This window comes from Perognathus longimembris, chromosome 12, assembly GCF_023159225.1.
Source record: "Perognathus longimembris pacificus isolate PPM17 chromosome 12, ASM2315922v1, whole genome shotgun sequence".
Taxonomy (NCBI): domain Eukaryota; kingdom Metazoa; phylum Chordata; class Mammalia; order Rodentia; family Heteromyidae; genus Perognathus; species Perognathus longimembris.
Window position 1 is genome coordinate 32,933,328 of NC_063172.1, and position 25,909 is coordinate 32,959,236.

General features: G+C 40.9%; 2 protein-coding genes and 1 pseudogene across 7 annotated transcripts in view; all 3 read right to left on the reverse strand.

The window, feature by feature from the left end:
• The window catches only part of Dpy19l4 (dpy-19 like 4), a 59,969-nt gene extending 54,259 nt beyond the window's left edge, over positions 1-5,710 (reverse strand). For both annotated transcript variants that reach the window (XR_007212748.1, XM_048358399.1), the window contains exons 1-2: positions 5,582-5,710; positions 114-224 (exon numbers count right to left, since the gene is read on the reverse strand). Coding sequence is in view for 1 of the 2 variants with exons in the window: in XM_048358399.1 (XP_048214356.1) it covers positions 114-224; positions 5,582-5,597 (127 nt within the window). In the remaining variant the exon portion in view is untranslated. The remainder of the gene's footprint in view (positions 1-113; positions 225-5,581) is intronic.
• A 4,703-nt stretch (positions 5,711-10,413) lies between these two features.
• On the reverse strand, positions 10,414-11,016 carry LOC125360453 (annotated as a pseudogene).
• A 3,436-nt stretch (positions 11,017-14,452) lies between these two features.
• Esrp1 (epithelial splicing regulatory protein 1) overlaps positions 14,453-25,909 on the reverse strand; it is a 59,729-nt gene continuing 48,272 nt past the window's right edge. For 3 of the 5 annotated variants that reach the window (XM_048358403.1, XM_048358401.1, XM_048358400.1), the window contains 2 exons: positions 19,992-20,101; positions 14,453-14,998 (listed from right to left, as the gene is read on the reverse strand). In XM_048358403.1, the coding sequence (XP_048214360.1) occupies positions 20,011-20,101 (91 nt within the window). In that variant the 3' untranslated portion in view covers positions 14,453-14,998; positions 19,992-20,010. The remainder of the gene's footprint in view (positions 14,999-19,991; positions 20,102-25,909) is intronic. The other 2 variants (XM_048358404.1, XM_048358402.1) reach the window with 1 other exon arrangement.

Genomic DNA, 25,909 nt, shown 5'->3' on the forward strand with positions numbered 1-25,909 from the left:
GCAAAACAAACCATCATTAAAAAAAAAAATTCCATATGCTTAAAATATTAAAATACACATCCTAGAATAGCTATTTTGGTAATAATACGAAACTGAAAATCTATGTAACTTACGTTTTGGAGTTCTTTCAGGAATTGGAGTGTCATTGATTTTCTCTTCTTTGGCAGATCTTTGACTTTCTGAAGACTTTGGTTTTTTTCTTTGGCGCAGTCCTACAGGTGGTCCTTAAAAAATGGAGATATTGTTATAATGTATCTGTACCCCAGGTTCATTAACTTTTTTTCTGTTAGGCTTGAACTCAGGGGTCTGGGCGCTGTCCCTGAGCTTTTTTGCTCAAGGATAGCACTCTACCACTTTGAATTATAGCGCCACTTCTGGTTTTCTGGTGGTTATTTGGAGATTAAGAGCCTTACAGACTTTCCTGCCCTGGCTGACTTGGAACCATGATCCTCAGATCTCAGCCTTCTAAGTCACTAGGATTACAAGTGTGAATCTCTGGCACCTGGCTTAATTTTTATCATACTAAAGCAAGTCATACTGAGACTTTACTAGTGCCTAAGATAACCTTTTTCATAATCATATTTGTACTCCAATACAGGTATCACCACCATTACAGATATGGGTATATTTGAGTCCTGTTGATAAACCAGCAAGTTCCTCTTTCTAGATGAAGCTGTTTTTCGCAAATAAGTAAATTTTTCCAGAAATATTGGGAGGAAACAATGCTACTGAGTTTAGCAAGATTCTAGTTATCTGAGAGGATTAAAGGCATCATTCATGAATTAACATATTTTTCAAAGGGAGGAGGGTAACTAGGGTTTGAATCCAGGGCTTTGCAATTATTGTTTAGGCACTTTACCACTTGAGCCACACCTCTAGTATTTTTGCAGGTTAATTTTGAGATGGCCAGATGTCCTGACCATCCTGGACTGCATTCCTCCTATATATGCTTTCCTCAGTGGCTAGGATGACAAGGTGTACTATCACTTCCAGCTTTTTCTGGTGAGATCAAGTCTCATGGGCTTTCTTTCCCCTGGGTGTTCTCAAATCCCGAGCTTCCGGATCTCCATTTCCTGAGTAGCAAGAATTACAATTATCAGCCACTGAGCCCAGCTGAATTAACACATTTTTTAAATGACAATACACTGCATAAATTTATTTTTAAAATCCTGAAAAATTAAGCCAGATGCCAGTGACTCATGCCTATAATCTTAGCTCCTCAGGAGGCTGAGATCTGATAAGCACAGTTTGAAGCCAACTGGGGTAGGAAAGCCAGAGACTCTATCTACAATTAAGCACACACAAAAAAGTGGTAGAGGGCTGGGGATATGGCCTAGTGGCGAGAGAGCTTGCCTCGTATACATGAGGCCCTGGGTTCGATTCCCCAGCACCACATATACAGAAAACGGCCAGAAGTGGCGCTGTGGCTCAAGTGGCAGAGTGCTAGCCTTGAGCAAAAAGGAAGCCAGGGACAGTGCTCAGGCCCTGAGTCCAAGGCCCAGGACTGGCCAAAAAAAGAAAAGTGGTAGAGCACTAGCCTCTATAGAGCAAAAAGCTCAAGGACAGCACTCAAGATTTGAGTTCAAACCCCAGGCTTGCTAAAAAAAAAAAAAACTTGGAAACTCTCCAGACTTTCATAGTACTGTACTAGTATAATTAGCATTGTATACTCTTGTCAACCTAAGAGTTAGAAAATAACATGCAAATGGAAATAAGAGATTTTTGCTTTTTTGCTGTTTGTTTTCTTTTTGTTCTGTGTGTTCATTTATATCTTTGGCAGTGTAAAGGGAGGCACAGAAATGGAGGGACGAAGAATGAACAAATGCAACAATGGTATTTACTGGATTTCATGTGGAAAATGAACTATACTATTTGTGGGTAAGAGTGGAAGGAAAAACTGGAACAGAGCAGGGGAAGGGGTGGCATTGGCCAAAAAAAAAAAAAAAATGTACTCTTTACCTGACTTATATAACTATAACCCTCCTGTATATCAACTTTATGATAACATTTCTTTTTTTTTTTGCCAGTCCTGGGCCTTAGACTCAGGGCCTGAGCACTGTCCCTGGCTTCTTTTTGCTCAAGGCTAGCACTCTGCCATTTGAGTCACAGCGCCACTTCTGGCCATTTTCTGTATATGTGGTGCTGGGGAATCGAACCCAGGGCTTCATGTATACGAGGCAAGCGCTCTTGCCACTAGGCTATATCCCCATCCCCTATGATAACATTTCTTAAAAACAAAATTATGGATGTGAATATGGCCTAGTGGTAAAGTGTTTTCCTCACATATTCATGTATACGCTGGGGTCGATTCCTCAGCCCCACATATATAGAAAAAGCCAGAAGTGGCACTGTAGCCCAAGTGGTTGAGTGCTAGCCTTGAGCAAAAAGAAGCCAGGGACAGCCCTGAGTTCAAGTCCCAGGACTGGCAAAAAAAAAAATTATATTAGCCTATAAAAACTTATATACAGGAAACATTCAAAACATTTCCTAGTTTCAGACAATTTCCCTTTCTATCCCATATAAATATGTAATAAAGAAACCGAGGACCAATGCTCATGCCTGTAATCCTAACTACTCAAGAGACTGACATCTGAGGATTGCAGTTCAAAGTCAGCCTGAGCAGAAAAGTCCCAGAGACTCTTATCTCCAATAAGCTACTCAGAAAAAGCCAGAAGTAGTGCTATGGCTCAAGTGGTAGAGCTCTAGCCTTGAACACAAAGAGGCTCAGGGACAGCGCCCAGGCCCTGAGTTCAAGCCCCAGGACCAGCCTAAAAAAACAAAACTAATGAAGAGCCAAAGCCAAGGAACAGCTCCCAGTCCTTAAGTTCAAGCCTTCATACTAGCACAAAATTTTTTTAAATGTAATGAATAAGTTACCTCTAAACCAGCTAATAAATTCCAAATAAACAATAATTTACTAAAGATGACTTAAGTGTTTTTTCCTATCCTAGAATTACTTTGTGGGGGTAGATAAATGCAGTGTTCCTGTCATATTCCTAATGTGGTACGGGAATTAATTTCTTTTTTAGGATTGGAAAAGAAGCTTTCCTTTTCTCTAGTAATGACTTAAGTAATGACTTCAGGCTGTAAAATGTAAGTCTAAATAAAGGAGTCAAAATAGGAAAAATGAATCATCTACTGCTGTTATTGATCAGATGGATGGTTCTGCAGCTTTCTTGTAAAAAATTAGTAAAACAAATGTATTTTTAAGCAGTTTCAAAGCAAAGTCATATGTTCACTAATATATCTTTAAACACTACCACAGTAAAAAACAATTGTACATTTAGTGGACTCAGTCTGTCAAGTCTAGGTTTTACAGATTTCCAGCAAACGCTGTGAAATGTCATTAGAAAAACCAAATCAGGTGCCAGTGGCTCACTCTGTAATCCTAGCTACTCAGGAGGCTGAGACCTGAGGATGGAAGTTCAAAGTCAAGCTGGACAGGAAAGTCTATGAGACTCTTATCTCCAATTAATCACCAAAAAGCCACAAGTGGAGATGTGGCTCAAGTGGTAGAGTGCCAGCCTTGAAAGAAAAAGCCAAGAGAGCAAGGCCCTAAATTCAAGCCCCAAGAACAGGGTGGGAAAATAGTAGAGATGAAAGCAATGGAAAAGCTTATTAGTTCTAGCCACAGTCTAGTCCAATTATGAGTCTCTTCTCTTTCACACAATTTCTTTTTCTTTTTTTGGCGCCTAACCCAGGGTTTGAACATAGGGCTGGGCTATTCTTGAGCTTTTTTGCTTAAGGCTAATAAGTCTCCAGTGGCCTGTAGGCTCTACTTCCAGCTTTTTTGGTGGTCAATTGGAAATAAGAATCTCCTAGACGTTCCTCCTTGGGCAGGCTTCAAACTGTGATCCTTAGATCTCAGCCTCCGAGTAGCTAGGATAAGTGTTAACACTGGCATGTGGCTTCACAAATTACATTTTTAACATTATCAAGAAAAACCAAATTAGGGCTGGGAATGTGACTTACTGGTAGAGTGCTTGCCTAGCATGCATGAAGCTCAGGGTTCTCAGTACCACATAAACAGAAGAAGCTAGAAGTGGTGCTGTGGCTCAAGTGGTGAGTACCAGCCTTGAGCACAGAGGCTCAGGGACAGAACTCAGGCCCAGGCCCTGAGTTCAAGCCCCAGGATTGGCAAAAAAAAAAAAAAAAAAAAAAAAGGAAAGAAAAGAAAAACCAAATTAAATGAAGATACTGCCACAAAAACAATCTGCTATTTCAGTCTCTGATGCAACAATATTTGTATGAAATAGTAGGGCTAGAAACAGCCTTGCAAATGGCCACCCAGATACTATATATAATTTTCAACGCTGTTCTATTCAAGTTTTGTCACTTCTTTTTTCCTTTGTTGTCAGTCATTGGGCTTGAACTCAGGGCCTGGGTACTGTTCCTGAAGTCCCTGAGTTTTTCTGCTCAAGGCTAGAGCTCTATCATTTTCGGCCACAGCTCCACTTCCGGTTTTCTGCTGGTTAACTGATGGTAAGAGTCTCAGGGACTTCCCTGCCTAGGCTGGCTCTGAACCGAGACCCTCTGACCTCAGCCTACTGAGTGGCTAGACTTACAGGCGTGAGTGGACCAGCGCCAGCGCCCGACTGTCATTTCTTTCTTGCTCCGACATTTGATTCAGGAAATATAAATAAGCACACCCACACCCATCCTCTACTACAACAGGAAGACATTTTTAGAAGATTAGATTTCAAAAGTATTCAGTTGGAAAATAAGAGTATCTATGACAGTGTAAATGATAAAAGATAAAAATGACATCAGGATTCAAGTGAAATCTAGAGGCCATGTAATGTGTTTTGTGTGTGTGTTCTGGTACTGGGGCTTTACAGGGCTTCATGTTTCCTTTTCTGCTGTACCTCTTGAGCCACGCAGTCACTTCCAGCTTTTTGCTGCTTAAAATGGAGATAAGAGCCTAACAGATATGTCTTGCTGGAGCAAGCGCTCCAAACCACCCCTGCCCTGAAATCTCAGCCTTTTCATCCCGCAAGGCATCGTCCAAGCTTCAGCCCTTTCCCACTATCCCCTCAATGGTGAGTAAACTTGGCCTTTTTTTCAATCCCAGAATGTCCATCCCCTCTCACTACTCATCTCAAACCCCAGCTTCGACATACCCCAGTCCCTTCTCCTCCAAGGGTCTTTGTTTGGTCAATATTTAAAGAGCGCGTGCAGAATAAAGGTTTTGATTCAGCTACCCTATTCATAAGTGCACTCTGGATCTAAATCAACATCATCTAAACGTTCCCTACTCGGTTAATGATCAGCTCATGATCCTCAGCTGACCCCCCCCCCACACACACACACCATACACACGTACATACAGACATGTAGACTATACTTTTTCTCTGGCTACTGACTGCCACTTTTAAGCCTCACTTTCGCAAATTCCACGGGAGACATCGCTCCGGATCCTCCCTCGGGTGCCCCCGGGATTCTGCAAGAAGTCCCCGCGTCCCGCCAGCCCGCCCACCCCGCCGCCTCCTCCGCCCGCAGCGCAGGCCTCGGGGCCCCGGCGCCACCGCCCCTTTCTCGAGACCGGGCACCGCAGTTAAGGAGCCGGACCCCGGGCTGTCACCTTCTTCCTTTGCCATGGTCTCGGCGCAGGCCCGGGTGGTCCTCCGGCTCCCGCGCGGTCCGGAGTCTGCCACCCTCCGCGTCGCCGAAGCCCTCGGCCGCCCCACGCCCGCGCCCGCGCCGGGCCGTCGCGCCCCCACTTCCTGACCCGCCTCCCGTCCGTGTCGCCACCAACAGCGTCCCCTTCGAGAGGCCCCGGAACCATAGTTCCGGGAGCGGCGCGCGACCGGAACACTTCTCCAGGCTGCACCAGGGCCTACGACCGGCCTGGAAAGCGAGGCCCCGGGGCCGCCGCCGAGGGTCTCTCCTGGCAGGTCCCTTCCCGACTAGAGAGGACCCGCTGGAGTCGGAGACCATTACCAGCCACACCTTCCGGATCCCCTGGTTCGGCTCCCATGCAGAGCAAGTGACAGAGCTAGTTGTCTAGAACTGGAACCCAGATGCCTGGGTCTGCGGACCCACGGAGATCAGTACTCTTGCTCGGGACCACGGGTGCTTTGACATGACACTTTCTTCTCCTTTATTTATTTTTAACTTGGTGTGTACTAGTTCTGGGCCTTGAACTCAGGCCCTAGGCGCTGTCCCGGAGCTTTTCTGCTCAAGTCTAGCGCTCTCTCTGGAGCCACAAACCCAGTCTCTTGAGCTCCCCTGGCTGGACGCTCAAGGATAACATTACCACTTGAGCCCTATCTCCACTTCGGGCGTTTTCCTTTGTGGTGCTGAGAAATAGAACCCAGGGCTTCATGCATTCAAGTCAAGCACTCTATCGCCACATTCCCAGCCCCCCCCCCTTTTTTTTTTAAAGCATGATATTTTATAAATGCTCAGGCTGGCCTCAAAAGATGTTCACCACCACACCTGGCTTAGCAGAACTCTTGATCATTCCAAGACTCTTGCTCACCAAAAATGGTGAAATAAACATTTGCATGATTTGATACCTTAGAGGAAAAAACACAATAATACAGTTTGTGATGGGAAGAGTGTGTACAGGTCCTACACAGCAAAACAGTTCTCATTTTTTTGTTTGTTTTTTGGCCAGTCCTGGGGCTTGAACTCAGGGCTGTCCCTGGCTTCTTTTTGCTCAAGGCCAGCGCTCTGCCACTTGAGCCACAGCATCACCTCTGGCCGTTTTCTATATATGTGGTGCTGAGGAATCGAACCCAAGGCTTCATGTGTATGAGGCGAGCACTTTTTGCCACTAGGCTGTATTCCCAGCCCAACAGTTCTCATTTGTAATGCTGTGTTTTCATTACAAGCACTAGGATTATTTGATAGTAAATTTAGAAATGACATAATCATTTTAGAGCTGGAGAGGGAAAAAAGCATAGAATTCACTGAAGTCACTGAGTAATTATGGATGTATTTTTCTTAGCAAGCAGCAAGACTGTCCTAAAAGTACCTTCATGAAGCTAGGATATTTGGGGTGGTGCCTTTTATGTTTGGTTGACTGAGTATGTCATGTACCTAAATATGTCTTTGGCTTTTTTTTTTTTTTTTTTTTTGCCAGTCCTGGGCCTTGGACTCAGGGCCTGAGCACTGTCCCTGGCTTCTTCCCGCTCAAGGCTAGCACTCTGCCATTTGAGCCACAGCACCGCTTCTGGCCGTTTTCTGTATATGTGGTGCTGGGGAACCGAACCTAGGGCCTCGTGTATCCGAGGCAGGCACTCTTGCCACTAGGCTATATCCCCAGCCCCTGTCTTTGGCTTTTGATCAGCACTGCACTAAAAGTTAGAAAACAATGAAAAAAGGTAACAGGTCAAGCAGGGTGAAAAATGGAAAAGTAAGCCTTGAAAACCATAGAATGGATATGACAGGGCCCCTATACATGAGCAAGAGTTACCCAAGTGTCATGCTTAACAGATCAGCTATACTATACCACTGTTATGGAATATCAAGACTCAGTATTTTCCAAGTCTATGGTCTTAAGGTGGTAGCTGTACTATAGTGTTTTATTATTGTTCTGAGAATTCAACCCTAGGCCTCAAAGACAAGCTGCTGTACCACTCCCCTAGCTTTTTGGGTTTTCTTTCTTTTTTTTTTTTTTTTTTGCCAGTCCTGGGCCTTGGACTCAGGGCCTGAGCACTGTCCCTGGCTTCTTTTTGCTCAAGTTTAGCACCCTACCACTTGAGTCACAGTGCCACTTTCTGGCCGTTTTCTGTATATGTGGTGCTGGGGAATCGAACCCAGGGCTTCATGTATATAAGCCAAGCACTCTTGCCATATTCTAAGCCATATTCCCCTATCTTGAGGCTTGACCTCGTGGCCTGGGTGTTGTCCCTAAGCTCTTTTGCTCTAGACTAACACTACGTAGAGACACAGCCGCACTTCTGGTTTTGTGGTGATTAATTGTGGATAAGTGTATCATTCCTGCTGAGTGTGACTGAACTGTGATCCTCAGACCTCAGCCTCCAGTGTAGCTAGGATTATAGGCCTGAGCCTCTAGCACCCAGCTTTTTACTGGTTTTGAACCATTTATTTAACTTAGGGGTAATCTCCAACTTGAGACCCTCCAACCTCTGCCTCTGAAGTAGCTAAAATTATAAGCAACTACCACCACACTCAGCCATGCTGTATGTCATGATTACCTTGTAAATTTTCCTAGGACCTGGTATTGGGGAAAAGATTACTAAAGAAGGGGGGAACACATCCTAAAATGAGAAATGGGAAGAAGAAAGAACATAAAATTATCCAACTGTTAGATAGAAATCAACAGACAAGATTGTGTGCACTTTTAGAAACTTCCTTAAGCCCTAAAGCTTAAGGATAAGAGTGAAACATAGTACCCAAAAGTCAGTGTAATCTGATGTAAGTGAAGTAAGCCACTTCTTGTTCAAAATATATTCTTTTGAAGAGCGTAGAAAATAAAATTATGACCATTATGCCCCTAACAGCTATTTTGCTTCTGTATCTTTGCTTACTAACCCATGGGGAAGTGGAAAAATACCAGCAATCTTCCTATAGCTACTCTGTAACCACATGCCGCCACCCCCCCCACCCCCCACCCCCCATGAACTCTGTACTACCGGAATCTGGCCCAGGATGTGATTAATTGTCCCCGCCAGGAGCCCACTCAAGGTTGGACATGACTAAGTGCCTGGTCTCAAACCCCGGCCTGGATCTGGGCACAAGAGACAAGAACCATCTGGCTCCGGGAATGTGGCTACGTGACCACTCTTGGAGGCCCACCGGAATCTGTACACCAAGGTTAAGGCTGCCCGGCCATACGTTCGGCAGGAAAACCCAGGCCAGTCCTGAGGCGACCAGTAAACTAGGGCAAATGTCAACCAATCATGTACTTGTAACCAGGGGTCTTCCCCAACTTCCCTGTACTTGTCTATAAAAGCTGTGCTGGAATTGTGCTGGGGCTTCTCAGCATCACTGGCAATGAGTGTGCGGGGGGACCGGGTTCGAACTCTTGCAGTTTGGCTTTGACTGTGGACTCTGATGGTTGTCTTTGGGGGCCTTGAAATCTGGGCATTACACTTTATCCAAAAAGACAAAACTTAACTGCTCAAGATGCTGCCTTTCCACAGTCATCGTAAGTGAGTTTTCAGGAGGTCATTCTTTAATCCCCAAAGGCCAGTCGCTTCCAGATGGCAATGTTCAAGGCTAGGGGACACATAGCCCTAAGATGACTCCAGATGATAATTTTATTGACTGTTTTACCAAAGCAAACCATGGGCTGTTAGGTTCCTATCCAAAACTTGAAGGGTTATTTGCTTCACATGGACTAACCCCAAACACACCACATTATCCTAGAGTTTCATGTACAGACTATTCTAAGAGCAATATGATTTTCTGCTATCTGCAGAAAAGGTTAAGTCCATATCTGGAAGAAGTGGATGTTTTCGGGGAGCAAAGTGAAATATTCTTTGTTTTATGAAGTGGATGGGGCAATACAATGCTTGTATAGCATGTTTGAAGCCCTGGATTTAATTCCCAGCCCTGAAAAAAAGAGTCCTTAGAAAATGTCGATTAGCTGACCACTGGACCATGTAAACTTGGATGAAAGATACTATTCTCTTTCAATGTGGTTCAACATTAACATTTTTCATATGTATTTGGTTGTTTCTAAGAATTTCTAAGAACTACAAAATTCCAGAGTTATTTTCCCTTATGACTTCAGGTAAAATTTAAGTTCTCCCTCAGTGTAAACTTGAAATTCTATAAATATATTAATAATTGAAAACACAAAATTACTTTAAAATTACAAAAAAGTAAATGTAGATTAGGAGTTGTAAACGAAGTAAAGCAACAGAAATTAAAATATTCCAAAAATGTATTAAAAATTGCTCTCTAGCTGGATGTCATGGGTTCATACCTAGCTACTCAAGAGATTTAGCAGACCTCATTTCAAAGCCTGACTCCATCTCAAAGTAACTAGCAAAGTAATAATAATAATCAGGGCTGGAGACAGACTCAAATGGTAGTGTATTAACCAAATAAGCCTCACAAGGCCCAGAGTTTAAACCTTGTACCATTAAATGAAGAAAAAAAAAGACAAGAAAAGCAGCTGGCAATTAAATCTACAGTACATAATGACAACCTGTATGTGATCCTGATTAAAGATGATTCCTGAGAGATATAAGACCGATCTGACAGCAACATCTGTCACTCTATTGATCATCAGGGTTGACTTGGCTGATTGCTGGGCTAGGCAGGTGTCCCATTCCTTCCTCTCACTCTCCATGTGTGTCTCTCTCCCAAAGCTGCATTCAGTCAAGGGTACATGAGTAGTTGGTCTCTCCTGCTAGAACCTCCAAACAAGCTCTCAAAATGATTTTTGAGGTTTTTAATCTTGAAAATAATCATACTCATTTCTTTTTCTTTTTTTTAACACAATAATGCATTTTATTCTGTCCATTAATAATTCATTTTAAAACATTTCCATTATAATAATTGAACTTAATATGAGATCAATTTTCATTTTTCAAAACGAGGTATAACTAAGATAGTTAATAGAAAATTATGACCAAAATATTCCAAAATATATACACAAAGGCTTGGTTTCAGTGTGTTTACACATGCGTCAGGTTTTGGTGCAGAGTTTGTTGGCTGAAAGGAAGAATCTTTGGTTTACTTCACTAATAGGAATGTCTCTTAATGCTGGGATGGCCTCCTCTTGGTATTTCTTCTGCTGTTGGTTCTGGGCATAGTTATCTGTGATTGTATGAATGAAGTTGAGTGGAGAGGTACTCATTATGTTAATTCCAAATAAGAGAAGGTAACCCATCACTATAGTTACCAGGAGGTAGACAGGTAATGCCACTGCCCAGTATTTTTGAGGTCAATAGGTTAAGCCCAAGGAGTGTGTAGCCAAGGTTCAGGAATAAAAGCCCACACAAGATAAGGTATGAAACCAAACTGGGAACTTAGGAAAAGCACAAAGCCATACATGGCTCTCCCTGACAATGGCGACGGCGAGTTCTCCACCATGCTGCTGGTAGCATCAGACGGGGTCAAGATCCTCCTCAGGCGAGAGCTGGAGAGCGCGGGGGTGGGGGTGGGGGCGGCGGGACGGCTCAGTGAACACCGCAGCAGGGGGCCGGCGGTGCGACTACATTTCTTTTTCTTTTTGTCAGTCATGGAGCTTGAAGCCAGGGCCTAGGCACTGTCCCTGAGCTAATTTTTTTTGCTCAAAGCAAGGCTCTACTACTTTGAGCCACAATACAACTTCTGGTTTTTTTTTTCTGGTGGTTCATTGGAGATAAGAGTCTCACAGACTTTCTTGCCCGGGCTGGCTTTGAACATCAACCATAAGATATCAGCCTCCTGAGTAGGATTACAGGCATGAGCCACCAACACTGGCTAAATTAATCATATACTTCTTTAAAAGCAGTACAGAGGGGCTGGGAATATGGCCTAGTGGCAAGAGTGCTTGACTCGTATACATGAAGCCCTGGGTTCGATTCCCCAGCACCACATATATAGAAAATGGCCAGAAGTGGCGCTGTGGCTCACGTGGCAGAGTGCTAGCCTTGAGCAAAAAAGAAGCCAGGGACAGTGCTCAGGCCCTGAGTTCACGGCCTAGGACTGGCCAAATAAATAAATAAATAAATAAATAATAAAAGCAGTACAGAGGATTTAAATTCAGGGCCTCACATTTGCTAAGTTGACAAGATACAGCCATTTTTCAATGTTTTTTGTTTGTTTTTGTTTTTTAAGGAGTCTGGCTTCCTGTGTGGGGTGCATACCTGAGTTGTGATCTGCCTACTTTTAGATTTCCCATCAGGCACATATCACCACATCTCCTTGGAGATGGAGTCTCATAGTCTTCTCTGCCCAGGCCAGCCTGGTACCACTATTCTCCCAATCTCCTTCCAATCTCAGGTCCTTATCCTTGTGAGGTTAATGTTACCATTTGAGCCATGCTTCCAGTCCCTGCTGTTCACTAGTTATTTTGGAGATGGAGTGTAGTAAACTTGCAACCCTGCAGATATCAGCCTCCTAAGTAGTTTCAATTACAGGCGTGAGGCACTAGCACCTAGCTGTATTTTTCTTTTTAAAATACAGTAAAAAAAATTTCAGTACTAATCATAATAGTATTTTTTAATGGAACAACTTTGGCTTAGTATAGTTGTACATGTCTTTACCAGCTTATTTGAGACTGAGGTAGGATTACAAGTCTGAGGCTAGCCTGAGCAACTTAATGTGACCCTATCTGAAAAAAGAGGGAGGCTATGGGGATGCAGCTTAATGATACAGCCCTGTCTGGAATGCATAAGAACCTGGGTTCAATTCCCCATAGTACCTGCACCATTATTCTTTTCAACTTCCTGTTAGAATCTTGAGTTTGTACTCTTTGGCTAAGATCCAGATTGTGAAAAGCCTATAGCACTGCATGTGTCCAGTAGATGGCAGAAGCAAACAAAATGATGTTCAGGTAAATTTCATACCTAACTGGCTATCACCGTACTTATAGTTAAGTGTAGAAAGTGACTGAATGTGTGCTCCAATGCAAACATGCCACTTAGTAATTATTAACCTTTTTTTTGGGGGGGGGGTCAGTTGTGCGGCTTGAACTCAGGGCCTGGGCACTATCTCTAAGTCTCTTCGTGCTCAAGGCTAGCGCTCTACTTAGCCACAGGGCCACTTCTGGTTTTCTGGTGGTTCATTGGAGATAAGAATCTTACAGGAACTTTTCTGCCCAATCTGGATTTGAACTTTGATCCTCAGATTTCAGCCTCCTGAGTAGCTAGGATTACAGGTGTGAGCCATAAGCAGCAGGCTATTAACATATTTTAAAACTACATAATTGTTCTAAAATTCTTGATCTTTAGATTTTTATTTTCTTAGTGGTAAGGATCAGGCTCAGGGCACTGCACATGCAAGGTAAGTGGTTATTCCACTAGGGTTGTTTAGTCAGTATTTTGTATTTATCATGGATTTTTTTTTGTTTTTTTGGTCAGTCCTGGGGCTTGAACTCAGGGTCTGAGCACTGTCCCTCGATTCTTTTTGCTCCTAGCACTCTACCACTTGAGCCACAGCACCACTTCTGGCCTTTTCTGTATATGTGGTGCTGAGGAATCGAACCCAGGGCTCCATGAATGCTAGGCAAGCACTCTACCACTAAGTCACATTCCCAGCCCCCATAAAGGATAGATTTTATAACTTACAATCAACTCAAGAATGCACCCTACCACCTCAGACAAAGTGGTTTACCTAACCCTTCCATCTTTAATGTAATTCTCCCAATAACAAACAAAACGAATGTAAACATTGAGATTAAGCAGGCAAATTTTATTATCAAATGTAACAATTCTACAAAAACTCAGTAGTATTGTAATATTATTGCCTATTTTAGTCTTCCAGAGCTTTGAGAAGAAACTATCTTAAGGCATCAAGTACAAATACAAAGAACTTTTTTTTTTCCTGATGTTAAGTTCAAGTTCTCACCAATTTTCCCGATTTTTTTTTTCTTCCTTTTGTACTACTGCAGTTAAGGGCCACTGCTGGTCAGGTAATGTTAGGCTCTCCTTTAAGATGTTAATGAAACTAATGCAAACTAAATAAAAATAGCAGCCATGGAAATCTGCATGGCATTGAATTCAAGCAAAGGACAATGTGAATAACAAAGAAATATATGCACTTAATCAAATCCTTTTCCTCTTTGGAGTTACATGAGGAAGCAATACTAACTAGCTAGTGTCTAATATTGCACTTTTGTAGCATAAACACGGCTAAACACAATGCTAAACACTGACAACATCAGTACCAGCTCTAATTGCATCAGTGTTTACCTCTCAGTCTAGCATTCTGACTATAGTCCTACTCTTTTAAAAATTTTAATTATTTGACAGGTTACTACAGAAGACGGTTTAAGGCTATCTTAATATATACAAGCACTGACTTCAGTTAGTATATTGCTTTCTAGAATACACTGTTCAAATGGTCTTATTTTGGTGATATTAAAAACTATGGGATTTCTCTTATTAAAGTTCAAACCATCAACAATGAAAAAAGTACAATATAAAATAATACATATGAAGCCACAATATTGGGTTACAGTTCAACCTAGAAATCTACATGTAGCTGCTTCATTTTTGGTTTTGTATTTTGGCCCCTACTTCATTGTTATTTACAACTGGTTCCTGCTGAGAAAAAGATCCGAAGTTTTTAAGCATGTATGTGGTCAGGAGGGTGTAGCTTTTCTTCTAAATTATCCTGGTATTTGTGGAGGGAGGGAGGGAGAGAAGGAAGGGGTGTAGGATGTGCTGATCAAACCCAGGGCCTCACACATGCTATGCAAGTGCTCTACCACTGAGCCATGTGTACCACTGGGTCAAATGGGTATTTCAAAAATCAATTAAGTAGGTAGTGTGTGTATGCCTGCATGCGTGTTTGTGTATGTATGTGTGTGTGTGTGTGTGTGTGTGTGTGTGTGTGTGTGTGTGTTTTAGCCTGTAAGACATTATGATAGCTAAGAGGTTGGGAAAATATTAGTTTTATTCCTTTTCTTAAGTTTGTGATTTAAATATTCTAGGACCTTATGCTTCATTTACTCAGCAAAAGGGCATGATTGTACAGAAATGGGAGACAGAAAATTGGGAATACATAAGAAAAAACTTACATGACAGTTAGTGGTAGACACACTACTAGACTGTTTTTAATCAAAGACTTAAGCTTAGGAATAGCTATGATGCCACATTAGCTGGAAGTAATAGAGACATCTGATCTCAAGTTCACATTTAAATGCCTATCTGCAATCAGCAAGGAGCCAGGCATGCTGATATTAGGATTTGGCTTTGCTGGCTCAAAATTTTCACTCCATCAAAATAAGGCACAAAAATAAGCCAGGTCCACTGTCCAATCATGTTTGCTGAAATACTGCAGCCTGAGTGTAGACAAACTTCCCCCAAAATTGCTAGAAGTATTCTTGTGTCTGGTGGTTTTGTGGTCATCACACATCTTTCAAACACTAGGGGGGGAAAAAAGGAAAAAACAGTGTTACAGTGTGCAAATTTAACTTTTACTAGCCACAAAATTGACTGAGTTCTTAAAGGACCAAAACATTTTTTCCTATTTTTTCCCTTTATTGAAAAGGTAATGAGCAGGGGGGGTTACAAGTAAGGTAATGATTACATTTGTTTTTAAACAATATAACCCCATCCTTCATTTTTTTCGACTAGCCCTCTTTGCTCCCCCCACCCCCGGACTAAAACATTTTTAATGATGCAGTCCAAATACCTCCCCTCCCCCAAATGGCATTCACACAAGATATGCTTGGAAATTATGGCAGTTGCAAATAAAGTCTATACTACACAATGCTATTATTGGGGAAGGGGTAATTCCCATGAACTTTTGTGTCTACATAGGCGTTGAAGTGTGATCCTCCCAATCTCAACTTCCCAAATGATAAGGCCAAGTGCCAGTGAGCCACTGGCCTCATCATTTATATTGTAGTGTGTACTTAACACGCATGTTTTCACCTCCCAACTCAACTCAGCTCCAACTGCATCAATTCCTTAGTTTGGGTTCCCAAGTCAACATAGCACTTTGGATATAAGACACAATTTTAAAATTAAGTTCTCATGTAAGACATTTCAAATAATTTATTTTTATGGGGGGGGTGATTTACTGGGGATTGAACCCAAGAGATTGTGTTTTGCCACTGAGCTACATCCTAGCTCCTCAAATAATTTCTAACAAAAATTATCAGTAAAGAAATCCCAAGGGCTGGAAATATGGCCTAGTGGTAGAATGTTCACCTCATATCTATGAAGCCCTGGGTTTGATTCCTCGGCACCACATATATAGAAAAGGCCAGAAGTGGCACTGAAGCTCAAGTGGTAGAGTGCTAGCCTTGAGCAAAATGAAGCCAGGGACAGTGCCAGGCCCTGAGTCCAAAGCAAAAAGAAAGAAAGAAAGAAAGAAAGAAAGAAAGAAGAGAAAGAAAGAAAGAAAGAAAGAAAGAAAGAAAGAAAGAAAGAAAGAAGAAAGAAAGAAAGAAAGAAAGAAAGAAAGAAAGAAAGAAAGAAAGAAAGAAAGAAAGAAAGAAAGAAAGAAAGAAAGAGAGAGGAAGAGAGAAAGAGAGAAAGAGAAAGAGAGGAAAGAGAGAAAGAGAGAGAGAGAGAGAAAGAAAGAAAGAAAGAAAGAAAGAAAGAAAGAAAGAAAGAAAGAAAAAGAAAGGAAGGAAGGAAAGAAGAGAGAGAGAGAGGAGAGAGAGAGAAAGAAAGAAAGAAAGAAAGAAAGAAAGAAAGAAAGAAAGAAAGAAAGAAAGAAAGGAAGAAAGAAAGAAAGAAAGAAAGAAAGAAAGGAAAGGAAGAAAGGAAGGAAGGAAGGAAGGAAGGAAGGAAGGAAGGAAGGAAGGAAGGAAGGAAGGGAGGGAGGGAGGGAGGGAAGGAAAGAGAGAGAGAGAGAGAAAGGAAGGAAGGAAGGAAGGAAGGAAGGAAGGAAGGAAGGAAGGAAGGAAGGAAGGAAGGAAGGAAGGGAGGAAGAAAGAAATCCAAGAAAAGATATTATGACAATAAGCTCTCTGTGCCAGTGACTAGTTTACATTGATCAGTATATTTCATTTCAATATACAACCCTTTAGATCATTCTATCCCCACTTTGTATTACTTACTGATCAGTTGATTGAAATATGGTGCTGAGGATCAAACCAGGTGTTAGGCCAGTCCTCTACCACTAAGTTACACTCTAGATATTTTGAAATGGGCAAATTTAAGGAGAGAATGACTGACAGTAGCCAGATCCTGGTATCTACGTTCTCCACTTTTGTAAATTCATGCAACAGTTTATAAATATTCTGGGTGAAAAATGTGCCTAGATCTTCACCCCACCCCCCATGCCCCAATGCTGAGGTTTTGAAATCAGGGCCTCATTCTGAGCTCACTTGTTTTGCTGATATTCCACAACTTGTGTCATGCCTCCAGGTTGGCTTTTTGCTAGTTGTTTTTGGGTATAGAGGCCCACAAACTTTTCTGCCCAGGCTGACCTCAAACCATAATCCTCCAAATCTCTGAGCCTTCTTTTCATTAGCCACTCCTCTACCTCCCCCCCCACAAATAAGACCAAATACTACAACTAGTAACATAATTTTCACATTGTATTGTCTAGAATGAATTAAAAAACTAGGAGAAGATGTGTGTAAGTTAGATTTTTAAATCACAGAAATTTTGTTAGTTTTTCTTTCTTTCAATGCCAATACAATGCCATTTCAATTAGCATTTATCTAGCTGTTCTTTTCTATTAACAAATACTCCTTTAAAAAAAAGGGCATGCTTCATATTTTGTTGATGCTGGGATTTGAAATCTGGGTCTTATAGTAGAAATAGTCAATGTCCAATATTCAATCCAAATATTAAGTATTCAAGAAATATCCTACCACTTGATCCACACGTCCAGTCCAAGCATGCCTAATTTTAAAAGATAGTTATTTCTTGGCCAAAAGATACTATTAAAACCTTTTTGTTAGAAACTACAAAAGAAATCACTTTCAAACCATAAAAGTAATCCACATTTTGTACTTTAAGGACACTAAAGTTTGAACACATATCAAAAGTCTTATGTGATTTTAATTGTTTTTGCCTCACTTTTATTGTATCTAAATGAAAAAAACACAAATGAGCCTTTTTTTCTTTGAATCACCTTGCATAAGACTTTATAAACTTACAATATTATTCAGTGCAGAAACTGAAAAAAATATATATATAAAATTTTATTTTTTGCCAGTCCTGGGGTTTGAACTTAGTACCTGGGCACTGTCCCTCAGCTTCTTGTGTTCAAGGCTAGCCCTCTACCACGTGGGCCACAGCACCATTTCCAGCCTTTTCTGTTTATGTGGTACTGAGTAATCAAACCCAGGGCTTCATGCCTGCAAGGCAAGCACTCTACCACTAAGCCACATTCCCAGTCCAGAGTTTTTATATTTACCATGTTGTTTTTCTAGGAACAGAAGAATAGGAATGTCCTTTAAAATTTAATTTACTTATTCTAAACTCTTCAGAATAGATTCTATAGAGGAAATGGAAAACACTAAGAGTAACACCTTGCCGCTTGACAAAAAGGGAAGCAGGGAACTGGTGGCTCACACCTATAACCCTAGCTGCTCAGGAATCTGAGACCTGAGTATTTCAGATTGATGCCGACCTGGGCAGAAAGTCTAAGAGACTATCTCCATTGAACAACCAAATAAACTGAAATGGCACTGTGGCTCAAGTGGTAGAGTGCTAGCTTTGAAAAAAGAAGCTCAAGGACAGTGCCCAGGCCCCGAGTTCAAGCCCCAGGACCCACACCAAAAAAGGGGAGGATGGGGGAGATAACAATGCTCAAAGTGGGTTTTAACCCACAAGATACATTAGAGATTAGCTATATTAAAAGAAGAATCAGGTTTTAAAACCCCACATTATGAGAAGATGTAAAAAGGGCAAATGAAGCAATTTGAGCTCCAAAATGCCAAAGCTGAAACAATGAAGTACTGGATCATATTTCCAAGTATCAAATAAATATGCATAAATCCATATTGCAGATAAGTAATAAGAGGGATGGGAGATAGAAATTATCCTTGTGGAAATTTTTCTTTTTCTTTTTTTTTTGTGCCAGTCCTGGGTCTTGGACTCAGGGCCTGAGCACTGTCCCTGGCTTCTTCCCGCTCAAGGCTAGCACTCTGCCACTTGAGCCACAGCGCCACTTCTGGCCATTTTCTGTATATGTGGTGCTGGGGAATCGAACCCAGGGCCTCATGTATATGAGGCAGGCACTCTTGCCACTAGGCCATATCCCCAGCCCGAGTCAAGCACTCTTGCCACTAGGCTATATTCCCAGCCCACAGAAATTTTTCTTATGCTATTTCATAAGTAAACTTTCCCCTGTTGAAAGTAGAATACATTCTCTTCCAAAGAATACAGTGCCAAAAAAAAGAAAATAAGGGTTTTGTGGTTGATAAAGCTAGAAAGCATGACCTCAAACAAAACCGAGGTCAACTTCACCAATAAAGTCAAGTGGTATCGCATATTTCTGATGTCATATGACTCCAAAGAGCACACTTTACCTCTATGATCTTACTACTTCCATTCACATAAGTCTCACCAAAAGAAAAACATAAATAAGGAAAGACTGAGAACATAGAGCAGAAGACACTAATGAGATAGGACAAGCAATACCATGTGGAATCCTGAGCTATAATCTGGGACTGCTGGTAAAAATCTTAATTATGTTTATGCCTTAAATAATAGTGAATAAAGGAGCAAACTTAAATTTATTAATCTACCTGATTCTCAAAAAACATGTTAAGCCATGTGTGTAAGGATGATTTTATTCTCATTTTACAGAGGAAGGAAATGTAACTTTTAGAAGAGTGTCATCTCTATGTAGGCACACAACACACAGGTAAAGCCAAGCACAGGGAGAGATCTGAGAGTCATGGTTCAAAGCCAGCCAGGGCAGGGAAGTCCATGAGACACTTATCTCCAATTAACCACCAGAAAAGCCAGAAGAGGACCTGTAGCTCAAAGTGGTAGAGTTCTAGCCTTGAACAGAAAAGCTCAGGAACAGGGCCCAGGCCCTGAGTTCAAGCCTCTGGAGTGGCACACCCACATATAGACAAAGGCTCGGGAAAAGACATTTGGAACTATTCTGTGGCTGAGTTGTACACTTTTATATGGTTAACTTTATGTTATGTTAAATTTACATCTTTTCTAAAAAGCATGCCCAATCTATATTCCATAGGGTAGACTGAATGTCCAAATAGTTTTTTTCCCTTACCCCAAAATACAGTACAACTCTCTCTCATTCATACACGTTGCTTACAATACTATTTTTTCCCATATGACTTAATTTCAATCTCCATTCCTTCTAGGTTTTATACACATTAAAAAGAAAGAAAACTCTCTCATCTGGCCCCTAAAACATCTTCAGAGTTATAGCCTATTTGCCCCTTTATAATTTAGCTTGCATGTATATAGCCTTACCTTCTCTTCTGAGGATGGTCTAACTGCTGGGACCCTTAAATACAAACCCATTCTTTGGGTAGAGTCCTGGCCTGGTCACTTGTGTGTACAAGTCCATCCTCGGTTGCATACTAAAATGCAAGTTAAGACAAACAGGATGAAAAGATGGACAACCTGTCACTCTGGATGGTATCTCAACTAAATATCTCTACTCTCTAAAGCATAAAACATTCATACTGTAGGAAAAAAAACAACACAGGTACATACCACATAAAGAACAGTTCAGTCCAAATCTTCATTCCTTACTTAACATAAAAATAACATCAAAACCACTTCACGAAGAGTAGTTAGACTGAACACATGCATTATAAAAACAAAAACAAAAACAAAACCCACCACCAATCCAGAAGGTTTTTTTTTTTTTTGGCCAGTCCTGGGGCTTGGACTCAGGGCCTGAGCACTGTCCCTGGCTTCTTTTTGCTCAAGGCTAGCACTCTGCCACTTGAGCCACAGCGCCACTTCTGGCCGTTTTCTGTATATGTGGTGCTGGGGAATCGAACCCAGGGCCTCATGTATACGAGGCAAGCACTCTTGCCACTAGGCCATATCCTCAGCCCTGATCCAGAAGGTTTTAAGAGAGCAAACCAATGGACAGTGTTAATAGTACACTGTCCACAAGAAGATTATTTTCTTTGCTAAAAAAAAAAAAAAAAAAAAGAAAAAGAAAAATAGGGCTGGGAACTGGCGGCTCAGGCTTATAATCCTCACTATTCAGGTAGCTGAAGTTTGAAAATTGCAGTTGAAAGCCAGCCAAAGCAAGAAAGTCCCTGAGACTCATCTCCAAATAACCACCAGCGAGCTGGAAGTGGTACTGTAGCTGAGTGATAGAGCACTAGCCTTGAGCAAAAAAGCTGAAGGACAGTGCCCAGACCCTGAGTTCAAACCATATGATTGACCAAAAAAGAAAGAAAAGAAAACAGTACAGTGTATGATTGGATATCATAAATTGAAGAATCAATTATATTCTATAATAAGCCACAGTATTCCATACTGCCCAACAAACTTAGGAATTTTAAATGCACTTGAAATTTCAATCTAATTATCTTATTTGGGCATCAAATAAAAAATCTTAGTAGTGGGGCTGGGGATATGGCCTAGTGGCAAGAGTGCTTGCCTCGTATACATGAGGCCCTGGGTTCAATTCCCCAGCACCACATATACAGAAAATGGCCAGAAGTGGCGCTGTGGCTCAAGTGGCAGAGTGCTAGCCTTGAGCAAAAAGAAGCCAGGGACAGTGCTCAGGCCCTGAGTCCATGCCCCAGGATTGGCCAAAAAAAAAAAAAAAAAAAAAAAAAAAAAAAAAAAAAAAAAAAAAAATCTTAGTAGTGAGTAATCAAAAATTACAATGACCAAAGTCAGAACTTTGACCAGAAACCAAAACCAACATTTATTGGAAATGAAAAAGTCATTGACAGTAAAGGGTAATATGAAAAGCAAAGGAGCAAAATTAAAGAAAATATGTACGGATACCCAAGAAGCCATTCAGAAGAAGTCAATCAACTAAAATATACACATGAAGATATTTTACTGAAGAAAATGATGCCCTTCATTGACAAATGCTTTCAAGGTACTTTGTCTTCATAAAATTCTGTTCTCATTCTATTGAGCTCACTTGTCAAAGTACATCTAACTCAGGTATGGTAACTTTATAAGACAACAGGTCTTGTTTTGAGACTAGATGCTGCTATATGGCCCAACCTGGCCTCCAACTTGGATCAACCTTCCAAATACTGGGATTACAGGTGTGTGCCACCATGCTCAGATAGGACAGCAAGTTTAATGGCAGAATCTAAGCCTCATATCCGTATTCAGCCAGTAGAATCCATCCCTTTGTAATAATCCTCCCTTCTGGCAAGGATCCCAATAAAGTATGGAAAACACAGAGTCAAAGTAGTTTTAAAGAAGGGAAGAAATACATAAAAAATTTAATGCATTTTATAAAATGATGCATTTTATTGCTACATTTAGTTGGGTTTTGTTTTGTTTTTATATTTTTTCTGATAACATGAGTTGTACTTGCTAGCTCACTTAGCTATTAAAAAAAATTTATAGGATTGGAAATATGGCTTAGCGGTAGAGTGTTTGCCTAGCATGCATGAAGCCCTAATTTTGATTCCTCGGCACCACATTGAAAAGCACAAAGTGGCGCTTTGGCTCAAGTGGTAGAGTGCTAGCCTTAAGCAAAAAGAAAACAGGTACAGTACTCAGGCCCTGAGTACCAAGCCCCAGGACTGGCAAAATAAAAAATAAAAAAATAATGCCACTTGAGCCACACCATTATCATGGCTTTTTGCTGGTTATTTTGGAGCAACTTGGGACTCTTCTGTCTGGGCTGGCTTCAAACAACCCTCTCTAGGTTTTAGCCTCCTGAATAATCAGGATTGTCCCCCATATTCTACTGTCTAAAATACAGAATCAGAGATTGTGAAGTAATTTCATTTACTTGACCAATTATTTCCTGGGTATTTGCTTTTCAATATAATTACTACACTTAAGGGAACCTTTTAAGAAACCATCCACTGACTTTGACATTTTGTGACAAACCAAATCTAATGTATCTGTAATCTCATAGAGGACTGGCTATCAACTGACTGAGAACAGGAATAAATAAGTAAAAAAGACATGGACTCTTGGGCTGGGGATAAGGCCTAGTGGCAAGAGTGCTTGCCTCATATATACAGAAAACAGCCAGAAGTGGCGCTGTGGTTCAAGTAGCAGAATGCTAGCCTTGAGCAAAAAGAAGCCAGGGACAGTGCTCAGGCCCTGAGTCCAAGCCCCAGGACTGGCAAAAAAAAAAAAAAGACATGGACTCTTAAATAAGACAGAAAATATGAAGAATGGTAAGAAATTACGTTAGATATAAAGATTTGAATGCATTCCTTAGAGCTTCAGTTATTGAAGGCAGATACACTAATAATTTAACATATGGAATCAGATAATTGGGATTTCAATGTAATTCTAGTTCACTGACCTAGTTTATAAATTCCAAGCACTTCAAAAATGAAGGCCAAATAATTTGACAATCTTTGTACTTGTGATTATAGCAAATAACTACTCTAACCCTAGATGACCCTAGAAGCAACTGAAACCAGTGACTGATAGAAATATTATTATTATTATTATTTTTTTTTTTTGGCCAGTCCTGGGCCTTGGACTCAGGGCCTGAGCACCGTCCCTGGCTTCTTCTTGCTCAAGGCTAGCACTCTGCCACTTGAGCCCCAGCGCCACTTCTGGCCATTTTCTGTCTATGTGGTGCTGGGGAATCGAACCCAGGGCCTCATGTATATGAGGCAGGCACTCTTGCCACTAGGCCATATCCCCAGCCTAGAAATATTATTTTAAATACATGATTATGTGTTTGTGGAAAATACTGACAAATGCCAATAATCACATTCTCTTTATAAATGCAATTTTGCTTAATAAAAATTACACACAAACTGTTAATTTATGCATCACATTGCTTAAGTTGACCAAGTATGAACATAAATTAGTCAAAAGAAATTAATCTCACTAAAAATTAAACTTGAAACATTGCTTGGACTTCCTACAGTGGGAAAATAAAAAGAAAGTAAAAATATTTTCTTTAAGAGATTAAGTAGCCTTTTTAGTAAACTGCCACAAAACTGTATATTCTAACAAATCAGATATGAAGTTAGAAAGGTTAGATATAAAGTTAGAAAGGTAACTTTTTCCCCTTTAAAGTTCCTCCAAAGACAACACCATTGTTTAAGAGTAAAATATTTAACATCACTGATTTCCTTTCTTTTGCTGATGCCAAGGCTAGAACTCAGGGCCTGGGAACTGTCCCCTAACTTTTGTGTTCAAGGCTAGCACTGTATGACCTGAGCCACAGCTCCACATCTGGCTTTTTTGGTGCTTAATTGGAGATAAAAGGCTCACAGACTTTCCTTCCCAGGCTAGCTTCAAATTGTGATCCTCAGATCTCAGCCTCCTGAGTAGCTAGGATTTACAAATGTCAGACACCAGCACCCAGCTCTACTGACTTTGGAAATAAACTTTTAAAATGATGAAAGAATTTCACTTCTTAGACTAGCAATGTGCTAAGTCAGGCAGTAATGAAAGGCAACTTTTGTCAACCTGATTCAACTTGGTACTATCAATTGTACTATCAACTTTCTTTACTCATCAGAAAATACTCTGTGCATACTAAAAATCCTTAAGACAATCACAGAAACTTGAGATAGGTTTGGGGCACTAGCTCTATCAGAGATAATTTTAGTTTTCCTAATTTTATTGTAAAGGTGATAAACAGAGGCAGAGATAATTTTAATTGACCATAATCCCTCAACTCATGAATGAAAAGTTCATAAACCCATTCTATGCTAACTGAAATGGCAGACACAACTCTTACATACCATGCTGCAAATGCTCCAAGTGTTTTAGGATTTCACTATGCTTCCTAGAACACAGCAACTTTAAAGACTCAAGCTAACTTCAGCTCCAAGAGGAGAGAAAACAGGACAAGTTGGACTATAAAAAGAATACAGATTACTTATTTTTCAACATCGAAGGAAAGGGAATTTTGGCATTAGGCAAGTGATATAAGAAAGGTAGGTAACTGACATAAGGAAGGAAAGTATCTACTCAACTAAATTGGCAATGAGCAGATATTTTTCACTGTTTTGTTAAAAAAAATCTTATTTAGGGGCTGGGGATATAGCCTAGTGGCAAGAGTGCCTGCCTCGGATACACGAGGCCCTAGGTTCGATTCCCCAGCACCACATATACAGAAAACGGCCAGAAGCGGCGCTGTGGCTCAAGTGGTAGAGTGCTAGCCTTGAGCGGGAAGAAGCCAGGGACAGTGCTCAGGCCCTGAGTCCAAGGCCCAGGACTGGCCAAAAAAAAAAAAAATCTTATTTAAAAATGTATCATTCTTTAGCTTTTCATAAAACAGCAGAGGGATGCAGCAATGGAAGAAAGTAATCAAAGCAAATGTAGCTTTACTAGCATTAATAGATAATTTCATTATAGGGTCACCAAACACTCCAGAACTCATTCTAAGGACTCAAATGAACTTCTCCAATGAATTAGGTAATGCTGCTGGGTGCTGGTGGCTCACACTTGTAATACTTACTAGCTACTCAGGAAGCTGAGAAATAAGGAATGCCCAAGGGCTGGGAATGTAAATAGCCTTAAAGTGCTTGCCTTGCATGCACAAAGCCCTGTATTTGCTTCCTCAGCACCACATACACAGAAAAGGCTGGAAGTTGTGCTGTGGCAAGAGGTAGAGTGCTAGCCTTGAGCAAAAAGAAGCCAGGGACAGTGCTCAGGCCCTGAGTCCAAGCCCCAGGACTGGCAAAAGAAAAAGAAAAAAGTCGGCCCAAGCAGAAAAGTCAAGTTTATGAGTCTCTTATCTCCACTAAACTACCAAAAACAAAAGCCAAACAAACAAACAAACAAAAAAAAACACCCTAAAAATTGGAAGTAAAGCGGTGACAGAAGCCTTGAGCAAGACAAGCTTAGAGACAGCACCTAGGCCTGGGGTTTAAGCTCCAGAACTGACACCAAACAAACAGAAAAAAAAAAAAAAAAAGGAATTAGGTAATGTTTTCTTAGTTCTTTATAGTTTTTGCCCCCTTTTCCAGGTTATACCAAATCCTTCAATTTGTAAATACCCAACTTAAAGTGACTTAAAAAAAAAACCAAGTCTGGGGATAAAACCCATTGTATATACTGGACAAATACTTTTTTAAGGTACTATTCTTGATGAAAACTCTTGTACTGCTAGATGCCATAAAAGATTTCCCAAAAGCAGCGCAAGTAGCAAAACAACAACAATAACAACATCCAAAGATTATGTGAAAAGAATTAAAACACCATGAAAACATCTGAATCTCAACAAGAGGATCCATTTCATA